This window comes from Eublepharis macularius, chromosome 2 (genome assembly GCF_028583425.1).
Source record: "Eublepharis macularius isolate TG4126 chromosome 2, MPM_Emac_v1.0, whole genome shotgun sequence".
Taxonomy (NCBI): Eukaryota; Metazoa; Chordata; class Lepidosauria; order Squamata; family Eublepharidae; genus Eublepharis; species Eublepharis macularius.
Window position 1 is genome coordinate 24,834,715 of NC_072791.1, and position 17,118 is coordinate 24,851,832.

The following is a 17,118-nucleotide window of genomic DNA, read 5'->3' on the forward strand; positions in this document are numbered from 1 at the left end:
TTCAGAGTGATTTCTGTGTAGGCAGCGTACTTCTTCCTTAGTACTGGCCAAGGGCATTCCCATGAAAATACTGTTTTCCCCTCAGCATCTGCAGTTCAGATTTGGACAGTTTTGTCATGACACGTTCCAAGGAAATGTTCCTCACGTTCTATAGGAATTGCTCCAAAAGTCAGCTTGTAGATGCAAAATATTAAACAGGAATTGGCTTCTAGATGGAAGAAGCCTCATTTTAAGTTTGTAATCCTCGCTCTCCCCTGCCCTCCCCGTCAACACCTTAACGCTAATATTGGAACACCTCTAACCTTTCTAAAAATGCAGATCGAGGCCTTATCTATTTTTGTCAGTCAATATCAATTTGTGGCAATAGTAGACAATTAATACGTAGGGTTTTTTTTTCCCCAGGCAAAACTGTTCTAAACGTTCATTTAAAAAATAACAACAAATATACCTCTATAGTTTTGTTCCAGATCGGACAATGTCGGATAGCATCCCAGAGCGTAATGTGTTTATCCTGCCCACACGTGAAGAACTGAGGTTTGGAAGGATGTGCTGCTAGTCCCCAGAGCTCATCAGTATGTCCCTGAAAAAACACAGCAACATGTTTTTCAGTAGGTTAGCAATAGTACACAATGCCTTTGATGTGAATTCTTCTGGATCACTTTTGCAGCACGAATCACCCATGAATGGGGGCGATTTTAGACAATTCTCTCTCCGGCCATGCTGTTCCAATGGTTCTGTGACCCTCAGGACTGGTGTGGTGTATGTGTGTGGTGGTGGTGGGGGGACCAGGCAGTGATACAGCAAGGAGTTGGACAAGGGAAAGCCATGTTCCGCACGCAGAACTCTGCTCACGATTCATTGGATCCAAGGCAGGGGGTTGATCTGATACACGTTATACACCCTGGTAATGTACACAAATACACATACATATATAGCCTTCTATTCCTTCAACTTCTTCATCAATCCTGCCTTTTCCTGGCCCCCCCTCTTGTGCAAGCAGAACAAGCTCAGTGCTGAGGCCAGCTCTGTTCATGCAAGAAGCTGGGGGTTATTTCACTAGATTCTTATTTCTTCCTACAGTACCACATGCAGGAAGGGTCTCCCCCATCCTCAACTTTAGATTTTAAAGAGGCAAGGGGGCTGGCTCCAGGAAGGAAATCAGCTCTTACAAGCTCCTTCCCTTTGCAGATGTTTGGATCCAACCCAATGAAACTAAACCTATGGCTTAAAAAAAAAACCACTCTGTTTTTAAGGACAGAGGTGATCTCCACAAAATAATTTACCTGTGTAATTGGAGAAAAGTCTCCTGATAGGGAGCCTTGCAGAACAAAATTTCGAGTAGTGCCTATCAACACGACGTCACCTTTCCCCTCAGCTATTGTTCTTATGGGTCCAAATTGTTCCGGAATCTATTTTCAGAATTAACAAAATGACACAGGTTTACTTCTCAAGAGTACATTTTCTACAGTGCTGGAATAAAGGTATATGATAAGCTTTATCTTAATATCAGACGGCCATTTCCAGATGAAGCAACTGAGGCAACTGAAGTGTTTTTGTAACAGTAGCGTAAGACAACTAAATTAGCGATGCTAAGGCCAGAGAGAATTCTGAATGGCAACCAAAAGCTAAAGCTTTTTTGAATAGCTCTCAGGATGCTCCCAAGATCTTAGCCCTTTTCATACATTTGATTTTGGTACTGCAACCACACCTAACAGAAGCATAGGCATGATCATCATTTTATGCAAATAGGGCAATGCTTGTATTTTCCATGTACACAGAGTTTTGGTATTCATGGACAGAACCCCAGATTTCTGAGGGAATGTGTCCATGTATACTCAAGCTCCACACACATGGAAAATACGTTCACACCCTGTTCTCACAAGATGGGGATGGTGTGAACCAAAAGAATCTGCTCCCATTACATACAGCTGCAGTGTCTAGACTGAATGTGTAAGAACTGCAATGCTTAACACTCAAAATTATTAGCAAAAGTCACCTTCAGGGAGACATTGCCAGGTTAAAAAGAACATGAGAACCAGCCTTTGTGCTTGCTGCTAAAAATCAGACAAAAAAGAAAAGCATACAAAGGTGATTATTGCATCATTTAAAATGTGAAAACTGATCCTGAAATTTCAAGTACTTCTAACGTTGTAAGCTTATCTACACTTTAGAAGGAATATGTATATTATATACAAATTATTTATAAACATGCATACTGTATGTATATGTTCCACTTGAAATCAATACAACTTTGTGGGTAGTTTATGCCAAGATGCAGATCAAACAGACAACCATTTTTCCCCAGCTGCCTGATATTAGTGTTTTGGAAGCAAAACAAGAACCAAGCAAAAAAGCAAGCAAAAAAGAACCAAAAAGAAAGATTTTTGCTCCAAATACCGTGCTGTGTGTGTAAAGCGCCATAAAACAGCAGTCAGCTTATGGAGATCCCAAGGAAGTTTTCAAGGCAAGAGACGTTCAGAGGTGGTTTGCTGTTGCCTGCCACAGCATAGCAACTCTGGACTTCTCTGATGGTCTCCCATCCAACTTTTAACCAGTGCTGACCCTGCTTAGCTTTCTAGATCTGATAAGGCTAGCCTCAGCCACCCAGCTTAGTGCTTATGAGGCAATACGCTCGGTTTACAAATTCCTGTATTATGGATGATTTCTGTCACCATTTAAAGTAATTGGCTGAGCTAAGTACCTATCAAATAAGTGATCCTCAGAGCAGAAAGGGCTATATTTGTACACAGACATTGCCTGGAGGCTGTCAAGGGCTTGAGCCTTAAATGCGGAACGCTCTAGTCCTTCTGACCCTCTCTGTCTTCAGAGTAATCTTTAGCACTTGTGGTTTTGCTGACTGATGTGCACATTTATTTAAAAGCTGATGGTTACATTTTTAAAACAAGGCTAGTCCTGAGCAAAGACTAGATTCTCCAGATTGGGACAACATGACTGACATCCCAAGTTCCAGAGAAGCCCAGCATGAACATGCCAGATAGAATAGAGGAGAATGACATAAACCACTCTGAGTTCCCATTGGGGAGAAGTGTGGGATATAAATACAGTAAATAAATAAATAAAACATGAAGCTGCACGCAACCAAGAGCTTCTTTGCTTTTTATATATATATATATATATATATATATATATATACACAGAGAGATGGTTCATAATAGGAGTGCAAAGCATTTCGCAACAGTAAAGAAAACTACTGACAATCCAGCTTGCATGGAACAATGCATTTGCAGTGCCTTTCTCCACACTAGTTTTGAGTTTCATAAGCTGTCCAGTTGCCCAGAATTGCAACTACGGTGCCATCTAAGGTACATACTATTATATAAAGGAGAAAAATGATTTTGTATTGCAGTGTCACATAATAAAAAGAAGGGCATTGTTCCAGGACTTTTGGATCTTGCAACACTGTCAGAAATCTGAGATCTTAAGATGTTCAAAAATGCAGTGTCAGAAGCAGAATGCATTTTGTTGAACAGGTATGATTTTCCTCTTATATCTCTGCAATGAAAAGGGCTCAGGATTTGTAAAAATGCAAGCTGGCAATTCAGAGACCCTGACAGATTGTCAATTGCAGGAGAGGAGGGAAATAGGGACTGGGGCAGGAAAAATGGAATGAGTGTGGGCAGGACTGGAAGATCTGGATCTTTCCCAAAATATCACAGGTTTGGGGAAAATCAAAAGAAAGCTGGGGGAAAGCTGAGAGGTGCATGGAAGCACCACAATGTTGAGGGGGGACCCACTTCCCAAGAACATTTAAGCCAGAACAAACAAGCTGTGTGTGTTAAGTGGCCTTTGCTCAAAATATATGCATTACATGGCCCTTCTGATTTTACATTTTATTCCCATTAGGATACAGTATTATTTTTGAAAAGAACATTATTGTCTTTTGTAATGTGGGAATAAAACTGTTATGGAATGTGAGCTGCATAATAATGATGATAACGATGATGATAGCTCTAAAAACAGAAAACTAAGAGATCAGTTTTTAAATGACAGGAGCATCACCTCGGTTTTGTGAAGTTTTTGGTAATTTCCATTCCAAGATATGAGCTTTCTATCTTTTCCACCTCCAGATACTAGCGTACCATCCCGCAGCATACAAAGTGCAAAAATTCCACCCTCGTGGGCTCCTTGGACTGCAGAGCTTATTCTGTTTGTACCTAGACGTGGGGAGAAAAGAACTTAATAGTAACTTCACTACTGCTGCACTATTGTATTTGATGTTTCACTTAGCTCTCTCTGTGCTTCAACAAGCCTGATATCCTTGGTTCACAGAAACAAAATTTCTGATCTAGGGCTATATTGCCATAATTAAATTGATCATAGGTACTGCATTCTGTAAAGTTCGTATCTTTTTTGTTGTTTTTCTCAATTCCTAATTGTCAGGTGCGTTCTTAGAACCTCAATTGTTCAAACCTGCACACAGCAATTTAACATTGAAACATACAGAGAGGAACATACAGCTATCTCAATCTAGTCTACCTTTCCGTGCTTGCAAGTAAATACTATTGGTGCAAAACTGAAGGAGCTATAGAAGCAGTAGAAAACATCCTGGTTCTTCCTCAAATTTAGCCTTTTGCACCTGAGTGCTGCCCATCCTGGCAGCAGCTTCAGAACCACTGGCGGCATTTCCCCCCCTAAACATGAACTTCTTCCAGCTAATCAGGGAGCACATACCGAGGATAACAATGCCCTGACATTACAAAGCCAATACAATTGACATATACGATGGCATCACATAGCCACTTTAAAGCAAGTACAACATTTCCTGCAATGGGCAGACACTTTCATCTTTTTCTGCAGCCCTGTTCACAATCATCAGCTTTTTACAAGGGATGAAAGTGTTAATGAAAAGTGCTTTCCCCACACTCCTGCTTCGGTTCAGCTCTCCCACGGCCTCTTTTCCAGGAAAATTACATAAGCACCTGCCTGTGTAAATCAGGAATTAAGGGTCCCCCCCCCACTAGTTATTTCAAAAAGAAAAGAGACTTATTGTAATTGTTGTTGCTGACAGTTTCCATATTTTCTACAACAGAAAACTGTTTACAGATTGCAATGCAATACAGGGTAGCATACTTGTTTTGGGAGCTCATCCTCTTCTTACCTTTTCCCCAAACTAAAATGTTCCCGCTTGAGTCTCCTGTGATTGTATCACCATTTTCAGAGAAGGTTACACAAAGGACAAACTTTGGCTTCTCCTGTTTCTGCATGATAAGAGATTGAATACCTTTATTAAATTATACCGTTAATTCATCTTTTTTTCCATTTTATGTATGGTTTAGAATATAGTACCGTGTTAACAATACTGTATTTGCAAAGCCCTTTAAACCATGTAGTATAAGCAGCCACATTCCACATGCTGGGCTGTGGAATGTGAAGAAGAGCCCTGCTGGATCAGACCAGTAGTCCACCTAGTCCAGCGTTCCATCTAACACAGTGGCCAACAGAAGCAAGGGAATGCCTTGGCTTGTGGCTGGGTACTGCTTGCTTCTGTTCCGTGGTATTTCCCCACTGCTGAACTCAGTGCCTGGCTGCTGTGAATGACACTGGTTCTGTTGGGCTAAGTTGCAACAAGCTCCCTTGTTTCAGTTTGGTTTGGGGGGAATGGATGTGATTCTCTGATGTGATATTGGTCCCCTTTGCTTCTGGGGAGGATTCCATTCCTGTGCTTCAGTTTGGGTCTGTTGGGCTTTCCCTGGGATGAGCTCAGCTTGCATTTGGAAGTGTGCCTTAGCCATGGCAGCCATGCACCAGTGTGTTTCTGCAGTGGGAGTCAGCTTTGGCTTTTCCCCATAAGAAATAATAGAGTGGCTAGGGGATCCTTGTTCAGGGGCCCATAAAATTCCCCAGGATCCAGTCTTCCTAAAACTTGAGAGGGGGTCTTTAGAGGACAGTCAGGAGTAGGTCCTCTGAAAACTGATGGAGTTTGCTTGAAAAATGCCACCCCCATTCCCCCTGATAGCCCCCAGATATTTTCCTCATAGGGAATAATGTAGTGGGTGGAGAAACCCTTTTGGGGCGCCAATAAAATTGGCCCAAGAACCAATCTTCATCAAACCTGAGGGGTTTGGTTGAAAAACGACCCCCTGCAGCCCACCAGTTAGCCCTCAGATTGATTTTCCCACAGAAAACAATGGACAAATTTTACTGAATTTTTACCGAAAATTCGAATTCTGAACGAAACAGAACACCCTAGAGGGTAGAACTGGAGTAAGGACTGTGAAGAAATCTGACAAGGCTTAACGTTTAAGAGGGGGACTGCTTGCTGCAGGGTAGCTATGGAGTCAGGGTGGTTCATGAAAGTCATTGCTTGCATCTAGAATCTACACTCCAGCAGATGACTTCAGTCAACTTGGCATCATTGGAGCCTTGTGACCTCACAATCTTTAGGGGGTCCAAAAACAGAGGGAGGGGGTTGAATTTCATATATTGATTTAAATTAGCCAGAGAATTATTTGGCTCCAGGATTCTAATATGCATACTGTTCCTAGAAAAAAGCCATTGAAAACATAGTGTTTTTACCTCAAATAATCCTTGTTTTTTAATCAGACAGTTCCCTTCAAGTGTCCAAAAATAAAGATGTGATTTTCCACATGTAACAATTATGTTAGTGTCCGTAGGATGAAAATCAGCAGCAAATACAGCTTCATTAGAGCACTAGAAGATGATAAAAATTAGTTTAGGATTTTGCTAACAACATGAGAAAATGCTAATAGACATCTTCCAGGAGTGCCAAGAATAACTTTAGGTTACTGGGAACAAATTATGCACATAATGAATTTTTTTGATTAAAAGAAAACAAATCGATCCAGGCTAGATTACTTGATGCATAAAGGCTTAGGAGGAAGCTCCATGTCTTATTTTGTCTCTAAGCTTTAAATTTATTCAGTAACTTCACTCGTCAAGAAAAATATATGATTATGACTACTAGAAGATTTGATCAAGCAAAGAAGTTTTTAAAATTACTAGTATTAGGCTGAACCTGCACTGATATTCTGCACAAGCATAACTATCTGCTAGATCTATAGTGCAGTCTTTATTTATTTTTATTTTATTTTTGTCATTTATAGTCCAGCTTTCTCATGGAGACTCAAGGTGGATTACACAGTGTGAGATTAGTACAGTCAGTATCACGGACAATTTCATAAACAATGCCATAGGGTAAATAAACACAAGTTTTACAAAAACATAACATTAGAAAGAACTCAATACAGAGTTGAAGAAATGCTGAAACAGAACATAAGCACTTAAATGGCATTATGCCCTGAGCCTGATCTCATCAGATTTCAGAAGCTAAGCAGGGTCAGCCTTGGTTAGTCATTGGATGGGAGACCTCCAATGAAGACCAGGGTTGCAAAGGCAGGCAATGGCAAACCACCTCTGTTAGTCTCTCGCCATGAACCCCCCGCCAGAGGTCGCCATGAGTCAGCTATGACTGGAGGGCACTCTCCACCACCAAGCGGCATTACATCTCTCTAAATCCATTAACGTCAATGTGCTTAGAAGGATGTAAATCTCCTTAGTACTGCATTGTTTATCATATGCCTTTTTTCAACATCAAAGTACTGGCAGCTCTGTGACTAGAATCTCAGAAGAACTCAGTAAGATTTAAAGAGGAAAGAGGCTCTATTGAGCACTATTTGCTCCACTCTAATCACCCTCCATACTCCTTATTCCAGTCAGGCAAAAACAGCTGTTCAGAGCCATTCACCAAGTTCCTGTCAATCCACTTTTGTCTGAACTAAATAACTGATACAAGAGTATGCTGTTTGTCAGAGTTAGCTTCCTTGTTCAGCCCAGAGGCAGATAAACTAGGTTCCTTCCCACACTAGCCATTTAGTCTGAAATTGCCATTACTTATTCTCCCAGTATAAATAATGTCATTAGAGACATTCCATCTTTTTCAGGCCTCATTTGTGGCGATCTTCTAAAAATCCCACATGCAACTGCAATGCTAGGCAATCCAATATGGACAGGAAGTGTTACTCAAGTTTTTAAAAGCTACTGTCTCTTTAAATTTGCTTCCTTTTCTTCTCCTTCCAGTTTAATTAGTTAGTTCCTGTTTTTCTAGCAGCTGTCCAGGATTCTCGTGAAGCATTCATCAAATCAGAAGTTCCCAGTATGAGTGGGAAGCTTTAAAATTTTTTTAAAAAAATAATTGATATTTTGTAATTGCACTACTATAATCATAAAACAATAAAAATAATGAGTAGTGATTTTGGCTGGCTGCAAAGTGAAAAGCTTTACTTAATTCCCCTCCCTATGAAAACAAGAACTGACGATTAAAGTTAAATCACGAATGCTGAGAATGCAAGAGAACTAAACAGCTGCAAGGGAACAGAGAGCAATTACTCACAAGAAGCCCTCAGATATCAAGCAGCACCGTAAACATCTTATCACGCAGTACCTTGACATCTGCAAGCTTTTCTTCTCTTTGCCAGTCCCACACTGAAAGCATATGGTCATTGGAATCATCCACTGAACAAATGTTACTTCCTCCGTTCTGAAATAAAACATTAATGACTCCGTAACACACAACCACTTACACAAGTTAAGTAATTTATTGATCACCATAAAATGACCGATACTGTTAGTTCCCAATTGAAAGTTCTGAACCTAGCAGAATACCATGGCATCTTTTCATGGAAGTGGGTAGAGAAAGCAAGAGGCAGGCTCCTTCCCTGTGTGCATGAATACATCAAATTTTCCCACGTTTCTCTCTGTTCCTGCAGTCCCTTCTGGACCCTAGAAAAACTATCTTTAGGTATGCAGGACTCACATAGAAGAACATCACCATGGGGTTGGGGAGTCCTGGTGTAAGGAAGGACAAGGGTGTGAAATTGCTCTTCCTTCCTCTTTGGCAAACACAGCTCCATTGAGGAGATAGGTTGATTTCATCCCCTTGTCTGGCCTCACTCAAGACCACCAATCTACACCACTGTTCTTCTAAATGGTTCCCACAACCTCAGGAGGATTTTTCCAGGGGGCTGGGAGAGCCTGCAGGAATGGAACAGAGCGTGGGAAAATGTCCACGCACGGATGATTGGACAGATGCCATTAAGGCGGAGACACAAGCCATTTTCACATGGGTTATTTACCCCAGGTTGGGAGTTGTTGGAAAGCAGATTCCCCCACCCCCTGCATCCCCACAGCATTATGGCGCATCCATGCACCTTCCGTGGTTTCCCCAACTTTTCTCCTATCTTCCTCAAGCCTGCTTTGCCGAAGTATGGAGAAAGATCACAGAACAGCCTGAATGACTAGCGCACGAGTGGGAAAGTTGACCATTTCCCTACCCACATGGCAACCATTTTCTCTGTCTCTATGGCAATGTCCTCCTCCCCACCACCAGAGGGCTTTTTTAAAAAATCCCCAACTGAATACTGCTACATTGAATACTTTATATATGCTGCCACACCATCAGGGATTTTCAGTTGGGGATTTTTTTTAAATGAGCAACTGAATATCATAACTTTAGAACAATATGTGAAATAGGTTCTCTGAAATCCCAGCCTTTTAAAAAAGTCTCTAGCCCTGTTCATTGAGGAGAGATATCTCTGCAACAGAAAGGGATAAAAGTTTACAATGCTGGAATTTCAGAGGACCTCTCACATATATTGTTTATAATATGAATATGATATTTAATTGTTAATTTTTTAAAAAAACAACAACCCTGAAGATCCCTGGTGGTGTGGCAGGGAGATTTGCCACTGCCTAGGCAGGGAAATTGCAGGGTCACCTGCCACGTGAAAACCCCATTGCTGCAGCGCCGTGTAGGCAGCTGCACCAGCAAGAAAGAACTACACAAGTCTATCCATTGTAAGCAAGACACTTAAACATGAGTGAGAGAACTATTTCATATTTTGGAATAAACAAAGCTTTTTCCAAGGAAAGATCAGTAGGTTCCAGTGTCGGGGGCGAGGGAAGTGCTGACAGAAAATGTAGTCTAGATCCAATTCACTGATCTTAATCTTTAGAAGTATACACCTGTCTTTGAAAGCACACTCAGCAATTTAACAAGACATAAAATGTTACTCACAGATTTGGAAAATGCAATGCAAGTGACAGCCCTGTCAAAGAACCCCATTCCAATGACGTGCAGAGTATTCAAAGTGACGGAGTCCCAAATCCGGACATGGGGCAGTAATTGCTGAAGGAAGTGAACAATTTTTTTAGAAGAACTGGTCAAGCTGGGAAAATAACCTTGCACACAGCCCGAAGAATGTGAAATGAACTGAAAATGCACTTCTGACGTTTTGAGCACTATTTAATATATTGTAAGAGGGACAGCTCTACTTCACAGAATCACGAGCAAGTGAGAAAGGCGCTCCCAGTTACGAATTCCGCAATTAAATTAGAATCAAAATCAGAGTTGGAAGGGACCTCCAGGGTCATCTAGTCCAATCCCCTGCACAATGCAGGAAATTCACAACTACCTCCCCCCATCACACCCCCAGTGACCCTTGTTCCATGCTCACAAGGTGACAAAACTCTGGCAGGATCCCTAGCCAAACTGGCCTGGAGAAAATTGCTTCCTGACCCCAAAGTGGTGATTGGCTTTATCTTGGGCGGGTAAGAAGGGGCCACGAGAACTAAGCACTGATGTAACCCTTCCTGACCTCCCTCTCATGATCTGCCTAGGTTACTGCCTTTACTGCCAGACGGCCATCTATCTTCTGCTTTAAAACCTCCAAAGAAAGAGAGGAGATTATAGAAAATCATTTTGTATTAAGTCTTTTTTCCACAAAAGGTCACATAAAGGTAGATTTTGTTCAGTGTAAATTAAAGTTAGCAATTCAACATGCTGCAAGCTATTTGCTTAAATGTATAGCTCATCATATGGCAAAGGTCAGGCAGAAGTGAACAGTAGGAATGGTAACACGGCGAAGAGAATAAGCTCTGAACAAACACATTACTGATTCAAATCTCACATGTCTGCCCTTCCCCTCCATGGAAATAATAGTATCAACCAAAAATGTAGGACTGTTGTAAAATCACTGGGCCAGGTTGTGCAAGGCATTTTGAAACTCTGTTATTTTATTACAAATGAAAGATTATACACACTAACAACAGAACAAAATAGTAAAATATATTTTCAAAAATCCAGCCTTCCGACAACTTAAGTCTAACCTCCAAAAATCCAGTTCAAACAGTGCTTCCAACAGTCGACTCATGATATGTCGTTATCCGCCCTGAGCCCGCTCGCGGGGAGGGCAGAATAGAAATTTGAAATAAAAAAAACAAATAAATGAACTGCCTCTCTAACTTACATTTGGGGTTCCCCTCTAGGGCAACAGATGGGTCTGAGAAAACTTATTTTCTCATCAAGATTGCAATGCATTTTTGGAACCACTAGAGTGCAACCTTTGGAAACACAGCAAAGCACACAGGAGACGAACAGAGTCCGTATATTTGCTTATTGACAACTGCAGGCAATGCAGAGGGCTGGTTTGTCTAGAAGCAAGGCAGCCGTATTTCTAGTTAAATGAAATGAATACAAAGCCTTTTTAGCAACAATAGCTGAAGCTCATGAAAAAGCCTCAGCAGAGGACGCAGCCTCCCAAGTACAGCTGTAGGAAAGTTTTTAAACAAGATCATCCTGTACTCAAGACTTTCTTTTAAAAGAAGCAAGAAACTGAGAAGTCCAGCTTCCTACTTGCAGGCAATAAGGATTAACAGGTAAAAGTTGGATTCTAGTGACAGGCAGATGAAATGAACTTGCATAAGAGGATCTTTCCCACCTTTCCTTTTTCCCAAGTAGATCTCTCTCCCCCACACAACCCCAAAACTTTCTGCTGAGGGCCATGCACCACCACAGAGGGCTACAGTGAGATTCTGATCAAAACACATGTTTCTATGAACCAAAACTCTGAATCTGAACCACTGGGCCGACTCACTTTTCCATCCTTAGACGTTCCTGCAACCTGGCCGGTTGCTATGGTGATCCTGTCGGGGTGGACAGCTAGGCTGCAAAAGAAAGCTTTGTCAAGCTCAGATTTTACAAGCCCCTGTCAACAATGCAAGCCCAAAAAAAAAAAAAAAGACTGCAGAAATCTTTAGGCTTGATGTTTTCTAAAACGGGGCCGGGAGCCAGGAATGCTGCGGCCACCCCACCCCACCCCAACTGAAATGTCACTTCAGCCATGAAGTTGCCGGGTGGCCTTAGGCAAGAGAGTCTTATCAGCTCCTCATCAGGGTAGGACAACCCTGCCCTAAGAACCAGCGAAAAAAATGTGTGTGAAGCTCTACATAAATATATTTATACGTTTATTTATATTATATATTTATAAATGTATTTGCATCTGTAGCAACGGAACTGTAACACTTAGAACGGGAGAATTGCTAGGGGAACATTTAACCAGCTGCACAACATCTCAGCAGTTCTTTTCTCCCCTTCCTGTTGCAGGTATCAATAACAGTTGGGTACTGCCAGAAGTGCAAACCATTGGCATGAGCAGAGGGCAAGAACTAAAGGGGCCTTTGGCCTGTTAGGTTCTTAGCCTGTGGCTTGCAGCTAGTGCCCTTCGAGGAGCCAGCCTCCAAACAAATCCAGGGCAAGTCCAAGATATCGTTTGCTCACTTCTGTTGGCTAATTGTACTTTTTTGCTGTTTGGGTCCTTCCAGACAGGAAAGCAAAACACAAATATTTAAAATGAATGAGTTGGTGTGCAGCTTAGTCTGGAATTTGCATTGGTGCTGACGCAGCCCTAGAACTTTTGTTTTCAGAAGTTAAAAAATCCACCTTTACACTAGAGTAGCTTGTCTGTCTGGTTTAAGGTGCCTGATCTGTGTTAAAGGCACTGATTTTCTCAGACTTACCACTTCACATCGTCATTGTGACCGGTGTAATGTCTTTGCAGTTGCTCTTCAACGTTGTATAATACAACAACCGATGCAATGAAATAGACAGTTTCACCCGTTGGAAGAAGGTACAGGTTGCTGCGACAGTCCCGACCCCTGTATCCATAGCTGAGGGTCTCAGTTAAGACATAACATTTCAAAAATCAAATGTGACCTTAAATGGGATGTTTCAGAAATGTAAAAATTCCAGAGGGACAAGATTCTTGTGAGTATTCACCAGTTTCCTTTTCAGGGATAGCTGGAGTTCAATGCCCCTGACCTAGAACGGAGTCACTGACTGGGGCAATTTCAGGGAAGGTATTTTCCCTAGGTAAAGGTAGTCCCCTGAGCACTGAGTCATTACTGACCCACGGGGGGGGGACATCACATCACGACGTTTTCTTGGCAGACTTTTGTTATGGGGTGGTTTGCCATTGCCTTCCCCAGTCATCTACACTTTACCCCCAGGAAACTGCATACTTGATTTACTGACCTCGGAAGGATGGAACGCTGAGTCAATCTTGAGCCGACTACCTGAACCCAGCTTCCGCAGGGATTGAACTCGGGTTGTGAGCAGAACTTGGGCTGCAGTACTGCAGTTTACCACTCTGCGCCATGGGGCAGTATTTTCCTTTATATACCTTTAATACAGTCTTTATTTTTGAGGAAGGTATATTCTTTAAAGCATCCTGAAGAGCCCAAACTAGCTCAAGTTCATTAGAGCTTGGAAGTCAAGCAGGATTGCCCATGGTTAGTACTTGGCTAGACCATCAAGGATGGCCACGGTTGCAGAGATAACCCGAATAGAATTTTCTAAACTTAAAATAAAGACACAGGACGAGTTGTCTCCAAACTATGATTGGTTTCAGTATAGACAGATCAGAGATCTCTACAATTCGGACTGTGCGAAGGGTGGGATAAGAATGGAGAATTCGGAATTAGAGCAGACACTTTTACAAGAGGATAAGAAGGAAATCTCTAAGGTGTATAAAGTACTGTTGAAATGGTATACTGAAGATGAAATAGTCAAAGTACAAATGGTGAAGTGGGCCATAAATTTTAATAAAGAAATAACAATGGAGGCGTGGGAATACTTGTGGAAGAATACAATGAAGATTACGACATGCACTAACATTAAAGAGAATGTCTATAAAATGATTTATCGTTGGTATATGACACCAAAGAAAATTGCGCTAGGGAATTTGAATATGTCTAATAAATGCTGGAAATGTAAAAAGCATGAGGGATCTTTGTACCATATGTGGTGGGCGTGTGAGGTAGCTAGGCAGTACTGGGGGGAAATAATAAGAGCAATAAGTGAGATTTTACAATTTCAAATTAATAAGAACCCAGAACTCCTGCTACTGAACTTGGGAATGGAGGATATTCCAGCTCAACACAGGACATTGTTATTTTACATGACAGCAGTGGCCAGACTTTTGTATGCGCAAAAATGGAAAGTACAAGAAGTGCCAACTTTCGAGGACTGGATATATAAATTGCTGTATATGGCGGAAATGGATAAAATGACAAGAAAACTGAGAAACTCTGATCCAGGACAGTTTAACACGGACTGGGAGAAGCTGAAACAATATCTAATCAAGAAATGGGAAGTGGGAGGAGAACTGTGGCAGTTTGAGAACTACTGAAATATATTAAATGCAGAGGGAGGTGACTTTACTGGGGGGGGAGAGATAAATGTGAATTTCTAAGCAGTTATTTTATTAGACCATTATATATAGTATAACAATAGAAAATAATTAATTATAAGGATAGACTAATTAATATTATTGCTGGTGAAAATTGTATAATGTACTAAACTGAATGAGTTGGTTTGAAGATATATATGGGTCAAATTGGTTGACGATTTTTGATGATAATTATATAGTTGCATAATTGAAGTAATATAATAATACAATTAAAGCAGAATGAAGATAAGATATGAAGAAAAAGTAATATATAGAGTATAAGTTAAATTGTTGATTTATATGAATGTATTGTTTATGGAAGTATTTTGAAAATATGTAAAAAGGGATAAATTGTTTGTCCCATATTGAAGAAGGGATTACAAGATAGAGTATAGAGTACTAAAAATAGTTAAAGGATTATTACTAAAAGAAAGATATTACTCAGTCAGGTATTATTATTATTATTATTATTATTTAGTTGTTAAAGTAAGTAAGAAGGCAGAAAGAATATTGTGTTATATAGATATATAGATAAGCTTAGAAGAAAGTGAAAGTATATGTTTGTTAGATAGAAGGAATTTAAAAAGAGTAAGGGAAAAGGGACAAAGGGTTGGAAAACTGTTGGAAGTCAACAAAAGGGGGGGAAAGGGAGGGGGTTAGAATTTGGATATAGGGAAATTGATTGTAATTTGAAACTAAATGATATCTAATCCAATAAAAAATTTTATTAAAAAAAAAAAAAAAGGACGGCCACGGTTGCTACATGGAGGAAAGCAATGGCAAACACCTCTGCTCATCTCTTGCCTTGAAACCCCCATGAAGGGTTGCCATACGTCGGTTCCAACTTGATGGCACTTAATTGTTATTAATATTCTTTAAAGATGAACAAGTATTTCCCTGAAATATGGTGTGATGTAGAACATCAGACCTGCTGGCTGGTTAGGACTTTGAACTTAATGGAGCTGTCCTCCTTGCTGGCTGGGATTTCTGTCCCAAGCAGCAGAGCATGTCACTCGAAATGGATGCCTCCATGAAGCTGGCAGATGCATGGCACTCCTAACTAGGGAGGGCTCTATAGCAAGCAAAGGACTAGATGAATAAGCTCATGAATAAGCAGGCCAGGCCATGCATATTCTGGAGTTAATTTCTGTTGGTGCCCACTTCATCCTCACAAAGAGAAGCAGCAAACATTCCAAGGAAATGGACAAAGAAAAATGATGCTTCCTCCTGGAAAAGATTGGTGTACTGCACATGTAGGCTCGGTTTATACCCAAGCTGTAAGCTTCCATGCTTCTCCTTCCATGTGCTCAGACTCACCCACCCACTTCCTCTTGGAAGACCACAGTTTGCAGACAAGCTTTGGTTTCCACAAACCATAATTTGCTTTAAAAAAGGATGACCTAGTCTGCATCTCTGGTTTCCAGGAAAATTCTGGTTTGTTAAACCTCAGCTGGCTCAGTTCTCATGTAACAGTAAATGATGGTTTGCCAGGAAACAGAAAAGAAGGAAAGAATCACAGCTCGGATGGGGGGGATGTAAGTAGAGGCTGCAAAAGCTCACAACACATCCCCAATCTTTCAAGCCATCATTTGGAGGGCTGGGAACAATGGGTTGGATTGAAGGACAGGGTTTCACTAATGGAAGGCACTTCCGTCAGCAGAATGGAACTTTCTTGCCTTCCCTTCTACTGCAGCCCATTGAGCTTCCTGAAATGCTGCTTCCTAACTCTCACGAGGGCAAACAGGAGCTCTGGAAATGACAAGAATTCGGCAAAAAATGTCCTCCCCTTCAACTGATGGAAACTGATTTTGAATCCAACCCATTACTGTGTGAACTATTATGCCCATACTTTTAGCAGCAGTGTTCTGATATGGGTGAATATCAGCAGAACCACAAGTGACAAAAGGCACAGATTGGACACTTGTCAGCTTCCCTCAAGTTTTGATGGGAAATGTAGGCATCCTGGTCTCGCAGCTTGGCTCTCTGACTGCTGTCCAATGGACTTTTCAACTGTCACTTGTCCAACATTCCGCCAAGCTGCCTACATTTCCCATCAAAACTTGAGGGAAGCAGACAAGTGTCCAGTCTGTGCCTTTTGTCACTTGTGGTTCTGCTCTCTATCTCCATTTTCACAGTTTTATAAGACATGGTTCACCCTTCATCCTCCGTATTTTTCCGACACTGTACCTTAAAATATTTTAAGGATGCTTAGGATGGAAGCTAAAGCAATTTAAAAAAATTTTTCAAGAGCAGTTGCTATTTAAATATGTATTGTCTGTATGGAAGCGACCTCCACTAGGTCAGCCAATACATTCCCCGGGCCTGGTACCAGGATTGATTTCATTTCTGCATGTTCAGGATGACTGCTTTCATTAACTTAGTGTTAACTAGCCAGATGGAAACAAGACTGCAAAGGGGGTTGCACTGTGTGTGTTTTGGCAATGAACCTGAATTTCATTCTACTACCATCAGTGCAAATCCTGGGTCAATGTAATCAAATCATGATGGGAAATAACCTACATGTAAGATAGAAGTACATGTTCTATTATCTCTCACTGAACACAACAGCTTCACT

General features: G+C 41.1%; 1 protein-coding gene across 5 annotated transcripts in view; it reads right to left on the reverse strand.

Annotated features, from left to right (window-relative positions):
- Nucleotides 1–17,118, reverse strand: part of EML1 (EMAP like 1) — a 177,254-nt gene that overhangs the window by 21,476 nt on the left and 138,660 nt on the right. For all 5 annotated transcript variants that reach the window (XM_054970602.1, XM_054970600.1, XM_054970599.1 and 2 more), the window contains 9 exons: nucleotides 12,835–12,984; nucleotides 11,913–11,982; nucleotides 10,055–10,165; nucleotides 8,423–8,518; nucleotides 6,538–6,672; nucleotides 5,120–5,219; nucleotides 4,021–4,175; nucleotides 1,284–1,409; nucleotides 449–580 (listed from right to left, as the gene is read on the reverse strand). In XM_054970602.1, coding sequence (XP_054826577.1) covers nucleotides 449–580; nucleotides 1,284–1,409; nucleotides 4,021–4,175; nucleotides 5,120–5,219; nucleotides 6,538–6,672; nucleotides 8,423–8,518; nucleotides 10,055–10,165; nucleotides 11,913–11,982; nucleotides 12,835–12,984 — 1,075 coding nt within the window. The remainder of the gene's footprint in view (nucleotides 1–448; nucleotides 581–1,283; nucleotides 1,410–4,020; nucleotides 4,176–5,119; nucleotides 5,220–6,537; nucleotides 6,673–8,422; nucleotides 8,519–10,054; nucleotides 10,166–11,912; nucleotides 11,983–12,834; nucleotides 12,985–17,118) is intronic.